This window comes from Callorhinus ursinus, unplaced genomic scaffold (genome assembly GCF_003265705.2).
Source record: "Callorhinus ursinus isolate GAN/ISIS: 27379988/994484 unplaced genomic scaffold, GSC_fseal_2.0 scaffold39, whole genome shotgun sequence".
NCBI classification, from domain to species: Eukaryota; Metazoa; Chordata; class Mammalia; order Carnivora; family Otariidae; genus Callorhinus; species Callorhinus ursinus.
The window spans coordinates 902,238-919,461 of NW_027397101.1; the positions used below are offsets into that span (position 1 = coordinate 902,238).

Sequence of the window (17,224 nt, forward strand, 5' to 3'; positions counted from 1 at the left end):
TCTCTCTCTCCCCCCACCATGTGTGGACACAGGGAAAAGGCAGCCCTCTGCAAGCCCAGAAGAGAGTTCTCACCAGGAACCAACTCTGTCGGCATCTTGAACTTGAACTTCCCAGGCTCTAGAACTGTGAGAATTAAGTGTCCTGCATAAGCAGGTGTTTTCTTATAGCAGCCCAAGCTGACTAAGACACTCCCCATTATCACTCTCCATGGATAGAACACAATTACAATTGAAACTTTACACGACATTTGCTTGAGCATGCATGAAAAAGAAAAGTCTGCTCCCACTATCAGTCCTTATCAATACTGCTTTTATGTCTCCAAGTTATACATCACCTTTACATTCTAGTCTTCTTCTCAGCTTGTCTCTAGAGCTATTTGAAACTTCCAAACCTGCTGATCTCCTGTCAGCTCTGATGTCCTTGCCTGCTGGAAGCCTCCAGTGAGTGCTTCTCTGTCTAATGATGGAACTTAAACTTTATCAATCTAATTAATTCCTGCCCTCATCTGAACCAAGCCCAGGAGCTTGCTACCACCAAGGAGGAAGACTGTCTTACCCTGGATAGCTTCCTGCTTTTTTCCTAACTCAGGTAAGGATAAAATGGCATTTTTCACCACACTTATTCCTATGTCTGTCTATTGGCCCAAACAAGATAACCAGTTCATGTGCTTGCTCCTCCCTCCAATAAAATTAGGACATCCCAGTTACCCAAGTGACTTAAAGATTGCACCCTGTCATTATCAGGAATCCTCATCCCTTCCAAGGAATGGAAATCAGGTGTAGACAGAGCCAATTATGAGCAATCATTTTAGTTAAACACCAAGTTCTGCTTTCTGCTGAAGGAATATGACAATTTCCCCAAACCTGTCAAGTTAATACCTTGGGCCACAACTGAACCACAAAATATCCAGTTTTCAAGCTGTTAAGATACTGTTGTGTTCCTTGTAATTTGAGTACGCTAAGTCCTTTCCCATAAAGCCAAGTTACTTGCCCATACCTCCTCCCCAAACAGGCATCCAAGTAGTCTTGATTTTTTAATACCCCTGGGACTTTAAAAACAAAAGTGGACTCATTAAGCAGACACATTCATGACCAGTGACCTAAAGCAGCAGTACAATCCTTCTCTTCAGTGCAGGGCTGTCCTAAATCTTAGGTACCACTCTTGATCTTAGGTACAAGCATCTGTGAAGCAATTGTCCCCAAGAGCAGGAAGCAGCCTTTCAAAGGCAGGAGCAGCTGGTGGGACATAATGCTTTCTGGCTTCCTGGCACCAGCCCCAGAGTGAAACCTAAAATCATTGTGATTCTTTTTTATTCCATTCCATGTCCTCCCCAAAGGTACTTCTAGAAAAAGCAAACTGCTCTAACATAGAAAAGGTCTTTTCCCTTTATTAATAAAACTCACTGATAAGTTCACTCGTTCTTTCTGGCTACCAACATAAAACCCCAGGGCTGTAATTCTATCTGGGGGAAGGAGGCATCAGGGTTCAGCATGTCCTTGCATTTATGATTTTCCAGGTCAGACTATCAGAAAGTGGTCCAGTGGCCACATGACATACAATGCCCAAACACAAGGGTGTTTGAGGCGATTGCCCCAGAGGGGTTGATTTCCAAAGTGAATTTGTCTTTGGGTAGGAGTCAGATGGTCCTTAAGTTAGAAAAGTCAATGATACTGATGTAGGTAGGTTAAACAGATGCTTAGAAATAGGGAAGTTAAAATCAAAAGCACTGGGTCCAATCTGCCTGCAGACTATAAACCAACACCTACAATCTAGTCCTGGTATAATTCCTCCTCTAACTGGGCTGGCTGGGGGTTTGGGGTTGGGGAGAGTACCTCCACTTCTAAGGCACAGGGGGTGACTTCCCGTTAGCTGGGTGTGGGAAAGGGGAAAAGGCAGAAGGGAAATCCAGGAGAGTGGACATCCTAAACCATCATAGAAAACAGAATTAGGGGAGGTGCCTGGCTGGCTCAGTCAGAAGAGCATAGGCCTCAGGATGCCTGGGTGGCTCAGTTGGTTGAGTGACTGCCTTCAGCTCAGGTCATGATCCTGGAGTCCCGGGATCGAGTCCCGCATCGGGCTCCCTGCTCAGCGGGAAGTCTGCTTCTCCCTCTGACCCTCCTCCCTCATGTGCGCTCTCTCTCTCTCATTCTCAATCTCTCAAATAAATAAATTTAAAAAAAAATCTTAAAAAAGAAGAGCATAGGCCTCTTGATCTCAGGGTTGTGAGTTCAATCCCCACGTTGGGTAGAAATTACTAAAAAACAAAAATAAATAAACTTAAAAAAATAAATAAAATAGAATTATGAAATCCAGCTCATTATTCCAAAACCTCATCTTCCCAAAGAGAAGTTACCCAAACACCTGAGAAGCAGTGGAAAGAATATGTTACATTTAAGAAAAAATACTTGGACTTAAGCCAAGTATTACCTTTACCTTCTGGAATTATCCCTTCTAAGACTTCTAAACTTACAGTCCGAGCTTTCTCTTTCAGTAAAATGAGAGGAATACCACCCAGCCTTTCCCTAATCTCAGGCACGAAGATTATATGAGTTCTTAAGAATATGGTAGAAACTCGAGTGAAGCCGAGCAGCCCAGGTTTCCAGCCAGGCCCCTTTTCCAGCTGGGCTCCAGCATGGCTGCCCCTAGGGCTGCAGGTCGGGAAGCCTCCCTGTTCTCATTTCCCTGACAGCCGCGGCTTCTGTGCTCTCCTTCCCCTCCCCAGGCCACGCCAGCAGACATGTTTGCCAAGGCCTTTCAGGTCAAGTCCAACACAGCCATCAAGGGGTCGGACAGGATAAAGCTTCGGGCTGATATGACCACTGCTTTCCCCACTCTTGGAACAGATCAGGTCTCTGCCTTAGTGCCTGGAAAGGAAGAGCTCAACATTGTGAAGTTGTATGCTCACAGAGGGGATGCAGTGACTGTGTACGTGTGTGGTGGTAACGCCATCCTATTTGAACTGGAGAAAAATCTGTATCCAACAGTATACAACTTGTGGTCGTATCCTGACCTTCTCCTAACATTCACAACATGGCCTCTGGTGCTTGAAAAACTGGTCGGGGAAGCAGGTCCTGCTGAGATAATTTACGAAATTATTCTTCATGTCAAAAGATAGTTGTTTAGGGAAATCCAGGGGGCCCACAGCAAGAAAATAACTAGCCTCTTTATTTAGGAAAAGGAAAAACATACAGGCAATATAATCCATAACTAAATGATTGACAATTTCAGGACTGGAATGGTTCATTCTGACTAACTGAACTGTTTCTCTAGCTACTTCTGACTGTTAGAGCTGCAGGCTTTAAAGAACTGTTCACCTGCAGATGCTCATAGAGATCTATCAGAATATATTCAGGTTCTGTATAAACTATATAGAGTAAGGAAAACATTCAAAGAATTTTGAAAAGCAATTCATTTAGCCCATTTAAAAATTGGAATAATATTATAACCACACCAGGTAAAGAAATATTTTAAAATGAGAAAAGTGCCACCTGTACTTAGGAGCAGCACAGGAAATAGTTTAATTCCTTCCATTTCCAAAAGTGGATTTATTTTTATAATTACACTGATAGTTTTAATTTTGCTTCAAAATGTATGTAACATATTTGACACTTAATATTACACACTAATATAAGAGTTGTGTATCTTTGTGTTACTAAGAATATTTTCACATTTTATATCTCTCCCACTTTGTTTCAGCCAACTCAGTCAAAGCAATAAACATTTTTCAGTGTTAAAAAAAAAAAAAAGAATATGGTAGAAACTTGAGGGGATTTTTACTGACCAGTGTTCAATCTGCCCCTCCCTACATCAAATTTTAAAACTAATGGAAATTCTGAACCCTTGCCACTAAAATAGCAAAAGATCGTCATCATTTACTGACTCAGTCCTCATCACAGAGCATATGGGGCATGAGACATCTTGTCAAACATATGGTGTTCCAAATGTAATAGTGCTAAATATTTAATATTCCACAATGGTTTACTGTAAATCAAGTTGTGAAGAGTTGTAGGCAAACCACCAACTCCCACAGCAAAGGTAAGTTCCACTTCAGCTTTTCTAACTAAATTTTCTGTCGATTAGCTTTCTATCCAAATAATCCATCGGTTTTAGTTTCCACTGAGAAAAAGTACACGACCTGGTAAAACTGCCAATGCTGGTCAATTCATCTCTGCTTAAAACTCCCATATCAGCATATCTTTGTGCCTCTGAGCCCATTCTTCTAATTATCCAAGGCTCATACCTGTCTCCTCAAAGATCGTAACAATGGCCATCCTGCCTTTAAAAGCAGTTTTGAACATTTCTAGATTTTAGACTTCCTATCCATGGTTGAATTTCTTCATATGATTGCCTCACCTAGACCAAGCCAATGCATAATAATTATAAGACTCAATAAAAATAACCTATACCATGTACTCGGTATATACCATTTGTTAAACTTTATCTTGAATTCCCATATCAACCCTACAGGTGGGTACTGTTATCTGTTTTAAACATCAGGACAGGGACTCAGAAAAGCTCAATAACTTGGTCAAGATCACACAGCTTACTGACCAGCAGAGGTGGGATTTAATGCACATCTTTCTGAGTACAAAGTCCATGTGGTTTCGTGTAGTAACTACTCTGCAACCCAAGTGAAAGCTACACTCCCAATGAATCCTCAGAATCAAAAGTCTAGAAAAGGCTATGATGCAGGGTGGAAAATGATTCAAGCAATCCTGTAAGCAATTTAGTGGATACATCAGATAAGACAGTTTTGTTTGGAGTGCGGCCCACATTTCTTCCACTAATCCACTACCCAAATCTAGACATTAAAAATTAAGCTTAACCAAGTCAAAATATAAAGAACAATGAAGCACATCAACCTAAACACTTTTTAACTTAAATAATTTTAAACATATGACTAAGGTATAAATATAACCACCCTCTCCCCCTAATGTTAGCATCTTCCGTAACCACAGTACAATTATTGAAATTAAGAAACTAATACTAACACAATGCTATTAACTGAATTACAGACTTAATCTGGAGTGTATCAGTTTTCCCACTGTCAGAGTTTTCTCTGTTCCAGAATCCAATCCAGAATCCCACATGGCCTTAGTTGATATGTCTCTCTAATCTATGAGAGTTCCACAGTCTTTCCTTGTCTTTCATGACCTCAATACTTTTGAAGAATATAGTTAAGTTGTTTTGGAGAATGTCTCTCACTTCAGGCTCTCCTACATTTCCTCAAGATTTGAATGAAGTGAAGCATTATTGGGAAGAATACCATAGGGATGACGTGCCCTCCTCAATGCAGGATAATCAGGGGGTACGTGATATTGGAATGTCTTCTCCCTGGTGATAACCTTGATGGCTTAGTTAAAGTGGTGCCTGCCAGGTTTCACCACTATAAAGTTAGTCTTTCTCCCTTTGTAATCAAAAGATATGGGGGGCGGGGAGGAGTACTTTGAGACTATACAGATATCTTGTTTCTCCTCAAACTTCTGCCCACTAATTTTAGCATTCATCAATGAATCTTGTATACAACAATCATTGTGTACAATCATCTCTCATTCCTTCTACACTTATTAACTGGAATTCATCTGTAAGGAAGAGCCATCTCTTCTCCCCCTTTTATTTATTTATTCAATTACTTATATCCATATGGCTCATGGATATTTTACTTTATGGATTATAATCCAATGCTATTGTTATTTCTCTTTTGTCCCTCTAATTTTCCATTTTTGGTCACTGGCAGTTCTTTCTGGTTGGCTCTGTGTCATTCTAGTGACCTTTTATCTTCCGAGCAGTTCCTTACTTTCTGGCATGAAAACATGCTCCAGGCTCATCTTGTGATGTCCCTGACTCTGCCCTAGAATCAGACACATTTTCAAGGACCTTGTTCCTTTTATTAGAAAAGGATATTTAGAAACCAAGATCTAGGGGGTAGGTGTGCTCATTGCTACTGTAGTGTCATTGCTTCTAGGCCATCTCAGAAAATAGAACTTGGAACTATATACGTACACATACTAGCCCACATGCACACCCGCACATCTATATTTCTGTCTATGTATATATTTTTTGAAAAACCATGAGTTCATACCAACATCTGATTCCAATTCTAAAGAATTCTCTTAATAGGTTATCTAATATCTTCCCAATGAGTCAAAAGAAATAAAAACAGCTTATGCATTAAAGTGGTTTCCAGATATTATCTCGGCTAAGGGTCAGCAAACATGGCTAGTTGCCTATTTATAAAATACTTTTACTAGAAAAAAGTTTTATTAGAACACAGCTATGTCCATTAATTTAGGTATAGTCTATGGCCACTTTCCACTAGAATAAAATAATTGAAAAATTATGACAGAGGTTGTATGGGTCACAAAGTGAAAATATTTTCTATCTGGTCCTTTACAGAAAAGGTCTACAAATCCCTGGTCTAGGTTAGGTTTCAAATTTTCACTTGGGAGATGGGTGGAAAGAATGTGGGTTCAGATATCATTCTTCTACCATTAATTACTAGCCATGTAGCCTTAGACAAGCCACTGACCCTCCGTACCTCAGTTTTCCCCTTCCTTACAGTGTTGTAGAGAAGACTAGAGACCATGACAGAATTCCTGGCATATGACAGATGCTCAACTAATGGTAGCTAGAATTACTTCTGAAGGTTGCTTGTTTAGAGTTTAGGATGGGATTTTGCACAAAAAGAATCTATAGTCAGTGGTGGTTAGATGACTAATATAGTCCACAGAGTCTGACCCACAGGGAACTCAATACTCCCTCCATCACTTACTAGCTGTGAGACCTTGGGCAGATATCTACAAAACTGTTTCTCTCTCCAAAAAAGGGTAATATCTTCATAAGCCACAAGAAGCTATATCTATGAATATCTTTATGCCATGGTCCCCAACATCAGCCTGAAGACCAAAGCTGAGATGGCTGCATCAAAAGTAGAATCAGGATGTGCTAAAATACATGTTCCTGGTCCTAGCCCCAAGGATTCTGATTCAGGAGGTCCAGAAGAGGGTCTACGATCAGCATTGTTAGTAAACTCCTAAGGTGATTTTGTTGCAGGGCCAGGTCTGGGAACAACTATGAACAGTAGAAAATGTCACATGAATCCCCTGTGTGACCTCATGTCATTCCTACGTCCTCACTAGTATCCTGCTACCTCCCTCTCACTCAGGTAAATGTTTGGACCATTAGAGAGTTCCTGCAAGTGCTATAGGAAAGCAAAATCTTTCTGAGCCACCGCATGGTATGTGTTTAAAGAAGATTAGGTCCTACTGGACTGAAGCTAAGTACGATTCCCCAGCTTTCAGAACAAAATCTAAACTGTTCCTTAAACAGCCTGCTCCTTTACAAGAATACACGCTGTAAGCCTCTCATTGTATATGAAACTAAGAACCAAGTGGGACTGTGGAGAGGGAAGAGGGGAGAGAAAGATGACCAGGGACACCAACAGGAGGAAGACAAATTAAAGAAGGCAGAGTGGACTTGTTCCCCCCGCCCCAGTCCCAGAGCACCCACAGCTAACCCTTTCACACACACTGCCCTGCTTGGCTGTGGGGAAGGCTAAGAAGCAGAGATCAGAGCAGGTACAGGGCATCCTAATCCATAGTTGGGACCCACAGCAGGGTTACAGGAATGGGAAACCCCAGGTGGTGGGAGCTGGGATGGAGATTCCTGGGACCTTCAGGATGGAGGGACATATATCACTGAATCCAAATATGTCATGAATATATATTTCAAGTGGTCAATGACCATGAGAACAAGAATACATCATGATTGCTCTGACAGGAACCTCTCTGGTCACCCACAGTGTGAGTCACTCCCCCAAATGGATCCAGACAGAGGTTGGCTCTTACCCGCTGCTTCTCTGGGTCCACATAACGAATCCCAAAATAGTCCTTCTCCAGCAAGCTGTAGTAGTTGCAGATGTGGTCAATAAGAAACTGCCCTTTGGTCTCCCTCTGCAAAAGAAGCACATTTAAGTTTCAGCCAGAGCTCATCTTGTACATTCATGTCTAAAATGTGCCGCATTTACCCCATAGGTCTGCATTTAGAGAAATGGATTAGCTCACTCCAGTCCCTGGAGCAGGGACTTCTAAACTCTTAACTACAATCCACAGTGAGAAATACATTTTTACCCTGTGAACCATTACACACACACACACACACACACACATACACACACACACAGCCAAAGGAACACTAAAAAGAAAGCCAAAGAGACACCAAACAACACCCTGCATAGATGCAGTGTACTCTAATATGTTCTATTTTATTCTGTTATGGGCCATTTAACTTTTCTAAAGCTATTTATGATTCAGAACACTGATTTAACAATTCAATACCTAGTGGAGAACCACCATTCACAAACCCACATATAATTCCACATACAATGCACCTGAATGTTTGCCATAATTGCTCAGCAGGTATTCACTCATTCAGTCTTCATAACGATCCTATGAGGAAGGTCCCCAATTTACATCTAAAGAAACAGAAGCACCGAGCCTCGGTGGCCTGCCCAAAGTCACACAAGATGTATACAGCAAGGTAGCATTTGACCCAGGCCACCTGGCTATAGAATCAGGGCTCCTACCACACTATTTTATCTCCCCAGAGACGAGTGAGTGCACTGCAACTCTGCTAGAAGGCCGAATCTGGATGCTATGGGACTACAGTGAATGGTGTTAGACGGAACACCCTGCCTCCCACTGGGAAAGGTGGAAAACCTGCTGCTTTGGGCCTCAAAGCCAGTGCATCACATCCTTAAGGGATGTGGAGATGGTGGGGGTGGAGGGAGGACAGATTGGGATAGGCCCAGGTGACCTTAGGCAAACTCCCCAGCTATTTCACATGGGTAAAATGAGTCAGTTAGATTATTTTTCCTTCTAAAATTCTGTGAGAGATTTGTCAGCCAAATCTGATTAAGACGAATACCATTACCACAAAACCCTGTTGAAGCAAGGACTCTTCCAAGCCTTCATCAAGATATTTGATAAGATTAATTTCTGCTTCAATCAAAGTTGCTGACAGACCCATGGAATATTTTAGGGGTGGAATGTGACCTATAAAAATAAATGAAGAAATTAGAGACACTAAGTGAGCCACTCCTCCAATCCACTAAAAATAATTTTGGAAGATGAGTTTGATCTATGTTACATGATTATCTTTTCATTAGAAACTACTAACATCAGCTCAGAAAGCTGATGCAAAAGCCACTCACTGGCCTGGGATGTACTGCACTGAATAAAGGATGGGGGCATATAAGCACATATTGTGATATGAAGCCCCGATTCTCCTGAAATCACATTGAGTTTAATTTTGAATAAACTTTGAGCCTTTACTTCCTTTACTGAAACCATCTAATGTAGCTCAAAAGGGACAAAGCATCAAAATGGAATTTGTTTTCAGATTTCTCTAATTGCTTTTAACCCTGGAAGCTCAAATGACGAACTATATCTGATGCCCACAATATAATCAATGGATTTAGTTCCTTTTACAGATTTACTCTCTAATGCATCCATTTAAGAAGTTGCTGAAGAATCAAATCACTGAACATAACATGAGAGTCTGTCATTCTGTGATTGGATTGCCAAGCTCTCTGCATTAGGATTTACTATGTTGGACTGCCCCCCCTATATGCGAGACACACAAGATATGTGGGTCAAAGCAATACTTTGTAATGATGCGGGACTGAGCAGAACTTGATTGTGCCTGACAGCTAACATTTTGCCCTGAAGATGTACTTAAAAGCACAACAAAGATTTTTTTTTTAAATGATTAAACACATCAACCAATACATACAACTCTCCCATATTACATAAGACCCTTGAGAAAAGAAAACGCCACTATAGACATTGTGTTGAGTGGAATACACAAGTGGGGATGAAACAGAAATCAGTATCTTCCACAAAAGCAGGTGAGGTCAGTTCCCATGCTTTCCAGGCCCCTGTTCCTAAAAGCTCTGCCCACAAACCAGCAATACTGCAGAACAGTGTCCTCAGCATCACCCAGGAGGGAGTTTGTTGCAAACACAGAATCTTGGGCACAGCTCCAGACCAACTGAACCTAATTTGCATTTCAGCAAGATCCCCTGGTTATTCACATGTTCATTCATTTTGAGAAGCATGGGTCTAGGGGAATTTCCCCCATGTGTGAGAAGTGCAAACATTGTACCTGGTTGCAGACGTCAGTAGGCGGGGGAAAAAAGCCCATTTTCACCATGGAGAATTGTCTATGCCTCAACTCACAAAAATTAAAGTGTTTTCCAATCTCAGGAACAAAAATGGTCCCTGTGCCTAGGGGCTGCCAGCCAGCCTCGTCATCTTGAGATGCTCTGTGTCGCTGCTTCATGCCAAGAAAGCCAGCTCACAGCCTCACGTTCTGCTCTGCCTGGAAATCTGGACCAAGTTCTTAAGGCATTTAACTTCCTATTATCACTTCTGTGCACGAAGCCCAGTTCTTATGTTAAATAAAAGACCACCTGGGCCCAGGCCCAAGGGTCAGAAGAGCTCATTCAGGGTCAGGTACATGAGGGGGTCCACGTGCCAGTTCCACACACCTCATAGCAGGGGAGGGCCTTGGGGTGAACACTAGTTCTGCTCCCAACTCCCACTCCTGGAACTCTGTTGAACTGACTCAAATCCTCCACTTGCTTCCTCCTGAGCTTCCTGAGAGTAGAAGCCACTGTTCACCACCCTGCCTGGCACACTGGAAGTTATGGAGTGAATAAACGAGGCACTGCTTTTTCTCATGGAAAATCTGGGGTCTGGGAACAGACGGTGAGCCTTTGGAGGACACTAAAGTCCCCGGGGAGATGGAGATTCCACAAACATAGTGGAATTAGCCAACTTTCACCCAAATCCTTCAATGTCTATGTGGAGACGTAGTTATCGAAGATTTCAAGTATAAGGACTTCAATTTTTAATGTCAAATTTTTTATTTTCCCACAACAGTTGTCCTTTCAATACTGACTGAATGGGGGAGGGTGATTCAAACAGTGAATATAAATTCTTTAGAGCTATTGCCTAAGTCATGTTTTATCACAAAAGTAGCACATAAGAAAAACATTAGGACATAAGTGTGTGATCTGTGCCTCAAGAAAGTGCCTTAAGTATAGACTTTGGTTGCTGTCTCTAAATGAGGTTATGCTGTAGGTCTCAGAAATGCACTGACAGCATTGAACAAAGAATGTGTTCGCCACACATGTTTAAACATATGTCCCAATACTACTGGTCCTCACCACCTAGAACACACTGTGGATTGATTTACAAATACTGTACTAAAATAGCATGAATACAATTTTTTCAACTGTAGTTTTTTTCAATATGTTAAAAATCTAAGCCAATGCTAGTCAAAATATGGTCTATAGACTGTGAGGGAATGTCAACTCTTTGTTATCAGTCTTCCATGAAACAAGTGTGGAAATTAAGAGTATTCTATTTTCATTGGGTGTGTTTTGGGAAGGGAGATTTGTTTTGTTTTTTTTTAAACACCTGTTAGTCCAAAACAGATTGAAGGAACAAAATCTAGTACTGGTCTCTCACCATCAAGAGTTTGAGATGGTCAGATATAAACCACCACCAGGTTCTGGGTGCTTTGGGGATTTCTTTACTCTAGGAGCCTTAACTATGTAAAGGGGACTGAGTCCTCTTGCCACCTTCTCTGCCCATTTTCTGCTAATTATTGGTGTGTGTGTGTGTGTGTGTGTATACCTGAATTTCTTACAATAATCCCACATTCTCTCAGGGCCCTCTCCCATAGGTTGGAAAAGAACCTAATTTTTGTAATCACAAACTAGCTTACTTTTCAAAAAACCTACCTCTCCTCCCCACCCTAAAGTATGTACTGGAAAGAAAGAATAGGCAAATATGTTAGAGTTCTGTTTCCACCACTTACCACTTGGCTGACATTAAGCAAGTCATGAAATCTGACACTAAATTTATTCTAGTAAAAAAAATAATGGGGAGGAGGAGCAAGATGGCCGAAGAGTAGGACACCTAAATTTCATCTGGTCCCGGGAATGCAGCTAGATAGGTATCAAACCATTCTGAACACCTACAAACTCAACAGGAGATCGAAGAAAAGAGTAGCAGCAACTCTCTGAACAGAAAAGCGACCACTTTCTGGAACGTCTCTTCTGATATGTTTAGTACATATTTTTCTGGGGTTGTTGTTACCCTGTTAGCATTTTGTTCTCTCATTCATCTGTTCTCCTCTGGACAAAATGACAAGACAGAAAAACTCACCTCAAAAAAAAAAGAACAAGAGGCATTACTGACTGCCAGGGACCTAATCAATATGGACATTAGTAAGATGTCGGAACTAGAGTTCAGAATGACGATTATAAAGATACTAGCTGGGCTTGAAAAAAGCATGGAATATACTAGAGAAACCCTTTCTGGAGAAATAAAAGAACTGAAATCGAAATAAAAAAGGCTACTAATGAAGCGTAATAAAAAATGGAGGCTCTGCTGGGATAAATGAGGCAGAAGAGAGAATTAGTGATAGAGAAGACCAAATGATGGAGAATAAAGAAGGTGAGAAAAAGAGATAAATAACTACTGGATCATGAGGGCAGACTTCGAGAGATAAATGATAACATAAGATGAAACAATATTAGAATAATTAGGATCCCAGAAGAAGAGAGAGGGGCAGAAGGTATATTGGGGCAAATTATAGCAGAGAGCTTCCCTAATTTGGGGATGGAAACAGGCATCAAAATCCAGGAGGCACAGAGAACACCCCTCAAAAATCAATAAAAATAGGTCAACACCCCGACATCTAATAGTAAAACTTAGGAGTCTCAGAGACAAAGAGAAAATCCTGAAAGCAGCTCAGGACAATAGGTTTGCAAACTACAATGGTGAAAATATCAGGTTGGCAGCAGACCTATCCACAGAGACCTGGCAGGCCAGAAAGGACTGGCATGATATCTTCAGAGCACTAAAGGAGAAAAATATGCAGCCAAGAATACTATATCCAGCTAGTCTGTCACTGAAAATAGAAGGAGAGATAAAAGGCTTCCAGGAGAAACAAAAACTAAAGGAATTTGCAAATACCAAACCAGCCCTACAAGAAATATCAAAAGGGGTCCTCTAAGCAAAGAGAGACCCTAAAAGTAACATAGACCAGAAAGGAACAGAGACAATATACAGTAACAGTCACCTTACAGGCAATACCATGGCACTAAATTCGTATCTTTCAATAGTTACCCTGAATGTAAATGGGCTCGATGCCCCAATCAAAAGACACAGGCTATCAGACTGGATTAAAAAACATGAGCCATCTATATGCTGTCTGCAAGAGACTCATTTTAGACCCAAAGACACCCCCACATTGAAACTGAAGGGGTGGAAAACCATTTACCATGCTAATGGACACCAAAAGAAAGCTGGGGTGGCAATCCTTATATCAGACAAATTAGATTTTAAAACAAAGACTGTAATAAGAGATGAGGAAGGACACTATATCCTACTTAAAGGGTCAATCCACCAAGAAGATCTAACAATTGTAAATATCTATGCCCCTAACATGGGAGCAGCCAATTATATAAGGCAATTAATAACAAAAGCAAAGAAACACATTGACAACAATACAATAATAGTGGGGGATTTTAACATCCCCCTCACTGAAATGGACAGATCATCTAAGCAAAGATCAACAAGGAAATAAAGACTTTAAAAGACACACTGGACCAAATGGACTTCATAGATATATTCAGAACATTCTATCCCAAAGCAACAAAATACACATTCTTCTCTAGTGCCCATGGAACACTCTCCAGAATAGATCACATCCTAGGTCACAAATCAGGTCTCAACCGGTACCAAAAGACTGGAATCATTTCCTGCATATTTTCGAACCACAATGCTTTGAAACTAGAACTCAACCACAAGAGGAAAGTCAGACAGAACTCAAATACATGGAGGCTAAAGAGCATCCTACTAAAGAATGAATGGGTCAACCAAGAAATCAAAAAAGAATTAAAAAAATTCATGGAAACCAATGAAAATGAAAACACAACGGTTCAAAATCTTTGGGATGCAGCAAAGGCGGTCCTGAGAGGAAAGTATATAGCAATACAAGTCTTTCTCAAGAAACAAGAAAGGTCTCAAAAAAAAAAAGAAAAAAAGAAAAAAAGAAACAAGAAAGGTCTCAAATACACAACCTAACCCTACACCTAAAGGAGCTGGAGAAAGAACAGCAAATAAAGCCTAAACCCAGCAGGAGAAGAGAAATAAAGATCAGAGCAGAAATCAATGAAATAGAAACCAAAAGAACAGTAGAACAGATCAATGAAACTAGGAGCTGGTTCTTTGAAAGAATTAATAAGATTGATAAACCCCTGGCCAGATTTATCAAAAAGAAAAGAGAAATGACCCAAATCAACAAAATCAGGAATGAAAGAGGAGAGACCACAACCAACACCAAAGAAATACAAACAATTATAAGAACTCACTATGAGCAACTATATGCCAGCAAATTAGATAATCTGGAAGAAATGGATGCATTCCTAGAGATGTATCAACTACCAAACCTGAACCAGGAAGAAATAGAAAACCTGAACAGACCCATAATCAGCAAGGAAATTGAAGCAGTAATCAAAATCTCCCAACAAACAAGAGCCCAGGGCTAGATGGCTTCCCAGGGGAATTCTACCAAACATTTAAAGAATTAATACCTATTCTTCTGAAACTGTTCCAAAAAAATAGAAATGGAAGGAAAACTTCCAAACTCATTTTATGAGGCCACCATTACCTTGATCCCAAAATCAGACAAAGAGATCCCATCAAAAAGGAGAATTACAAACCAATATCCCTGATGAACATGGATGCAAAAATTCTCACCAAAATACTAGCCAAAGGATCCAATAGTACATTAAAAGGATTTTTCACCATGACCAAGTGGGATTTATCCCTGGGCTGCAAGATTGGTTCAATATCTGCAAATCAATCCATGTGATACAATACATTAATAAAAGAAAGAACAAGAACAATATGATCCTCTCAAGAGATGCAGAAAAAGCATTTGACAAAGTAAAGCATCCTTTCTTGATTAAAACTCCTCAGAGTGTAGGGATAGAGGGTACATACTTCAATATCATAAAAGCCATCTATGAAAAACTCACAGCAAATATAATTCTCAGTGGGGGAAAAACTGAAAGCTTTCCCCCTAAGGTCAGGAACACAGCAAGGATGTCCACTATCACCACTGCTGTTCAACATAGTACTAGAAGTCCTAGCCACAGCAACCAGACAACAAAAAGAAATCAAAGGCATCCGAATCAGCAAAGAAGTCAAACTCTCACTCTTTGCAGATGATATGATATTTATGTGGAAAACCCAAAAGACTCCACCCCAAAACTGCTAGAACTCATACAGGAATTCAGTAAAGTGGCAGGATATAAAATCAATGCACAGAAATCAGTTGCATTCCTCTACACCACCAACAAGACAGAAGAAATTAAGGAGTCAATCCCATTAACAACTGCACCCAAAACCATAAGATACCTAGGAATAAATCTAACCAAAGAGGCAAAGAATCTGTACTCAGAAAACTATAAAATACTCATGAAAGAAATTGAGGAAGACACAAAGAAATGGAAAAATGCTCCATGCTCATGGATTGGAAGAATATTGTGAAGATGTCAATGCTACCTAGAGCAATCTACACATTTAATGCAATCCTTATCAAAATACCACCCACTTTTTTCAAAGAAATGGAACAAATAATCCTAAAATTTGTATGGAACCAGAAAAGACCCCGAATAGGCAGAGGAATGGTGAAAAAGAAAAGCAAAGCTGGCGACATCACAATTCCGGACTTCTAGCTCTATTACAAAGCTGTCATCATCAAGACAGTATGGTACTGGCACAAAAACAGACACCTAGATCAATGGAACAGAATAGAGAGCCCAGAAATGGACCCTCAACTCTATGGGCAACTCATCTTTGACAAAGCAGGAAAGAATGTCCAATGGAAAAAAGACAGTCTCTTCAACAAATGGTGCTGGGAAAATTGGACAGCCACATGCAGAAGAATGAAACTGGACCATTTCCTTACACCACACACAAAAATAGACTCCAAATGGTTGAAAGACCTAAACGTGAGACAGGAGTCCATCAAAATCCTAAAGGAGAACACAGGCAGCAACCTCTTCGACCTCAGCCGCAGCAACTTCTTCCTAGAAACATCGCCAAAGGCAAGGGAAGCAAGGGCAAAAATGAACTATTGGGATTTCATCAAGATAAAAAGCTTTTTGCACAGCAAAGGAAACAGTCCACAAAACCAAAAGACAACCGACAGAATGGGAGAAGGTATTTGCAAATGACATATCAGATAAAGGACTAGTAGCCAAATCTATAAAGAACTTACCAAACTCAACACCCAAAGAACAAATAATCCAATCAAGAAATGGGCAGAAGACACGAACAGACATTTCTACAAAGAAGACATCCAAATGGCCAACAGACACATAAAAGAGTGCTCAACATCGCTCAGCATCAGGGAAATCCAAATCAATGAGATACCACCTCACACCAGTAAGAATGGCTAAAATTAACAAGTCAGGAAATGACAGATGTTGGTGAGGATGCAGAGAAAGGGGAACCCTCCTACACTGTTGGTGGGAATGCAAACTGGTGCAGCCACTCTGGAAAACAGTATGGAGGGTCCTCAAAAAGTTGAAAATACAGCTACCATATGACCCAGCAATTGCACTACTGGGTATTTACCCCAAAGATACAAATGTAGGGATCTGAAAGGGTATGTGCACCCGATGTGTACAGCAGCAATGTCCACAATAGCCAAACTATGGAAAGAGCCAAGATGTGCATCAACAGATGAATGGATAAAGATGTGGTATATATATACAATGGAATTTTATGCAGCCATCAAAAAAAAAAAATCTTGCCATTTGTAATGATGTGGATGGAACTAGATGGTATTATGCTAAGCAAAATAAGTCAATCAAAGAAAGACATGTATCACACGACCTCACTGATATGAGGAATTCTTAATCTCAGAAAACAAACTGAGGGCTGCTGGAGTGGTGGAAGGTGGGAGGGATGGGGTGGCTGGGTGATAGATATTGGGGAGGGTATGTGCTATGGTGAGTGCTGTGAATTGTGCAAGACTGATGAATCACAGACCTGTACCTCTGAAACAAATAATACATTACATATTTAAAAAAAAAAGATAGTAGGAAGGGAAAAATGAAGGGGGAAATCGGAG

At 40.6% G+C, this 17,224-nt stretch overlaps 1 protein-coding gene across 4 annotated transcripts in view; it reads right to left on the reverse strand.

Annotated features, from left to right (window-relative positions):
* The window catches only part of FRMD3 (FERM domain containing 3), a 319,301-nt gene that overhangs the window by 165,321 nt on the left and 136,756 nt on the right, over positions 1-17,224 (reverse strand). For all 4 annotated transcript variants that reach the window (XM_073880661.1, XM_025851700.2, XM_073880660.1 and 1 more), the window contains exon 2: positions 7,849-7,953. In XM_073880661.1, the coding sequence (XP_073736762.1) occupies positions 7,849-7,953 (105 nt within the window). The remainder of the gene's footprint in view (positions 1-7,848; positions 7,954-17,224) is intronic.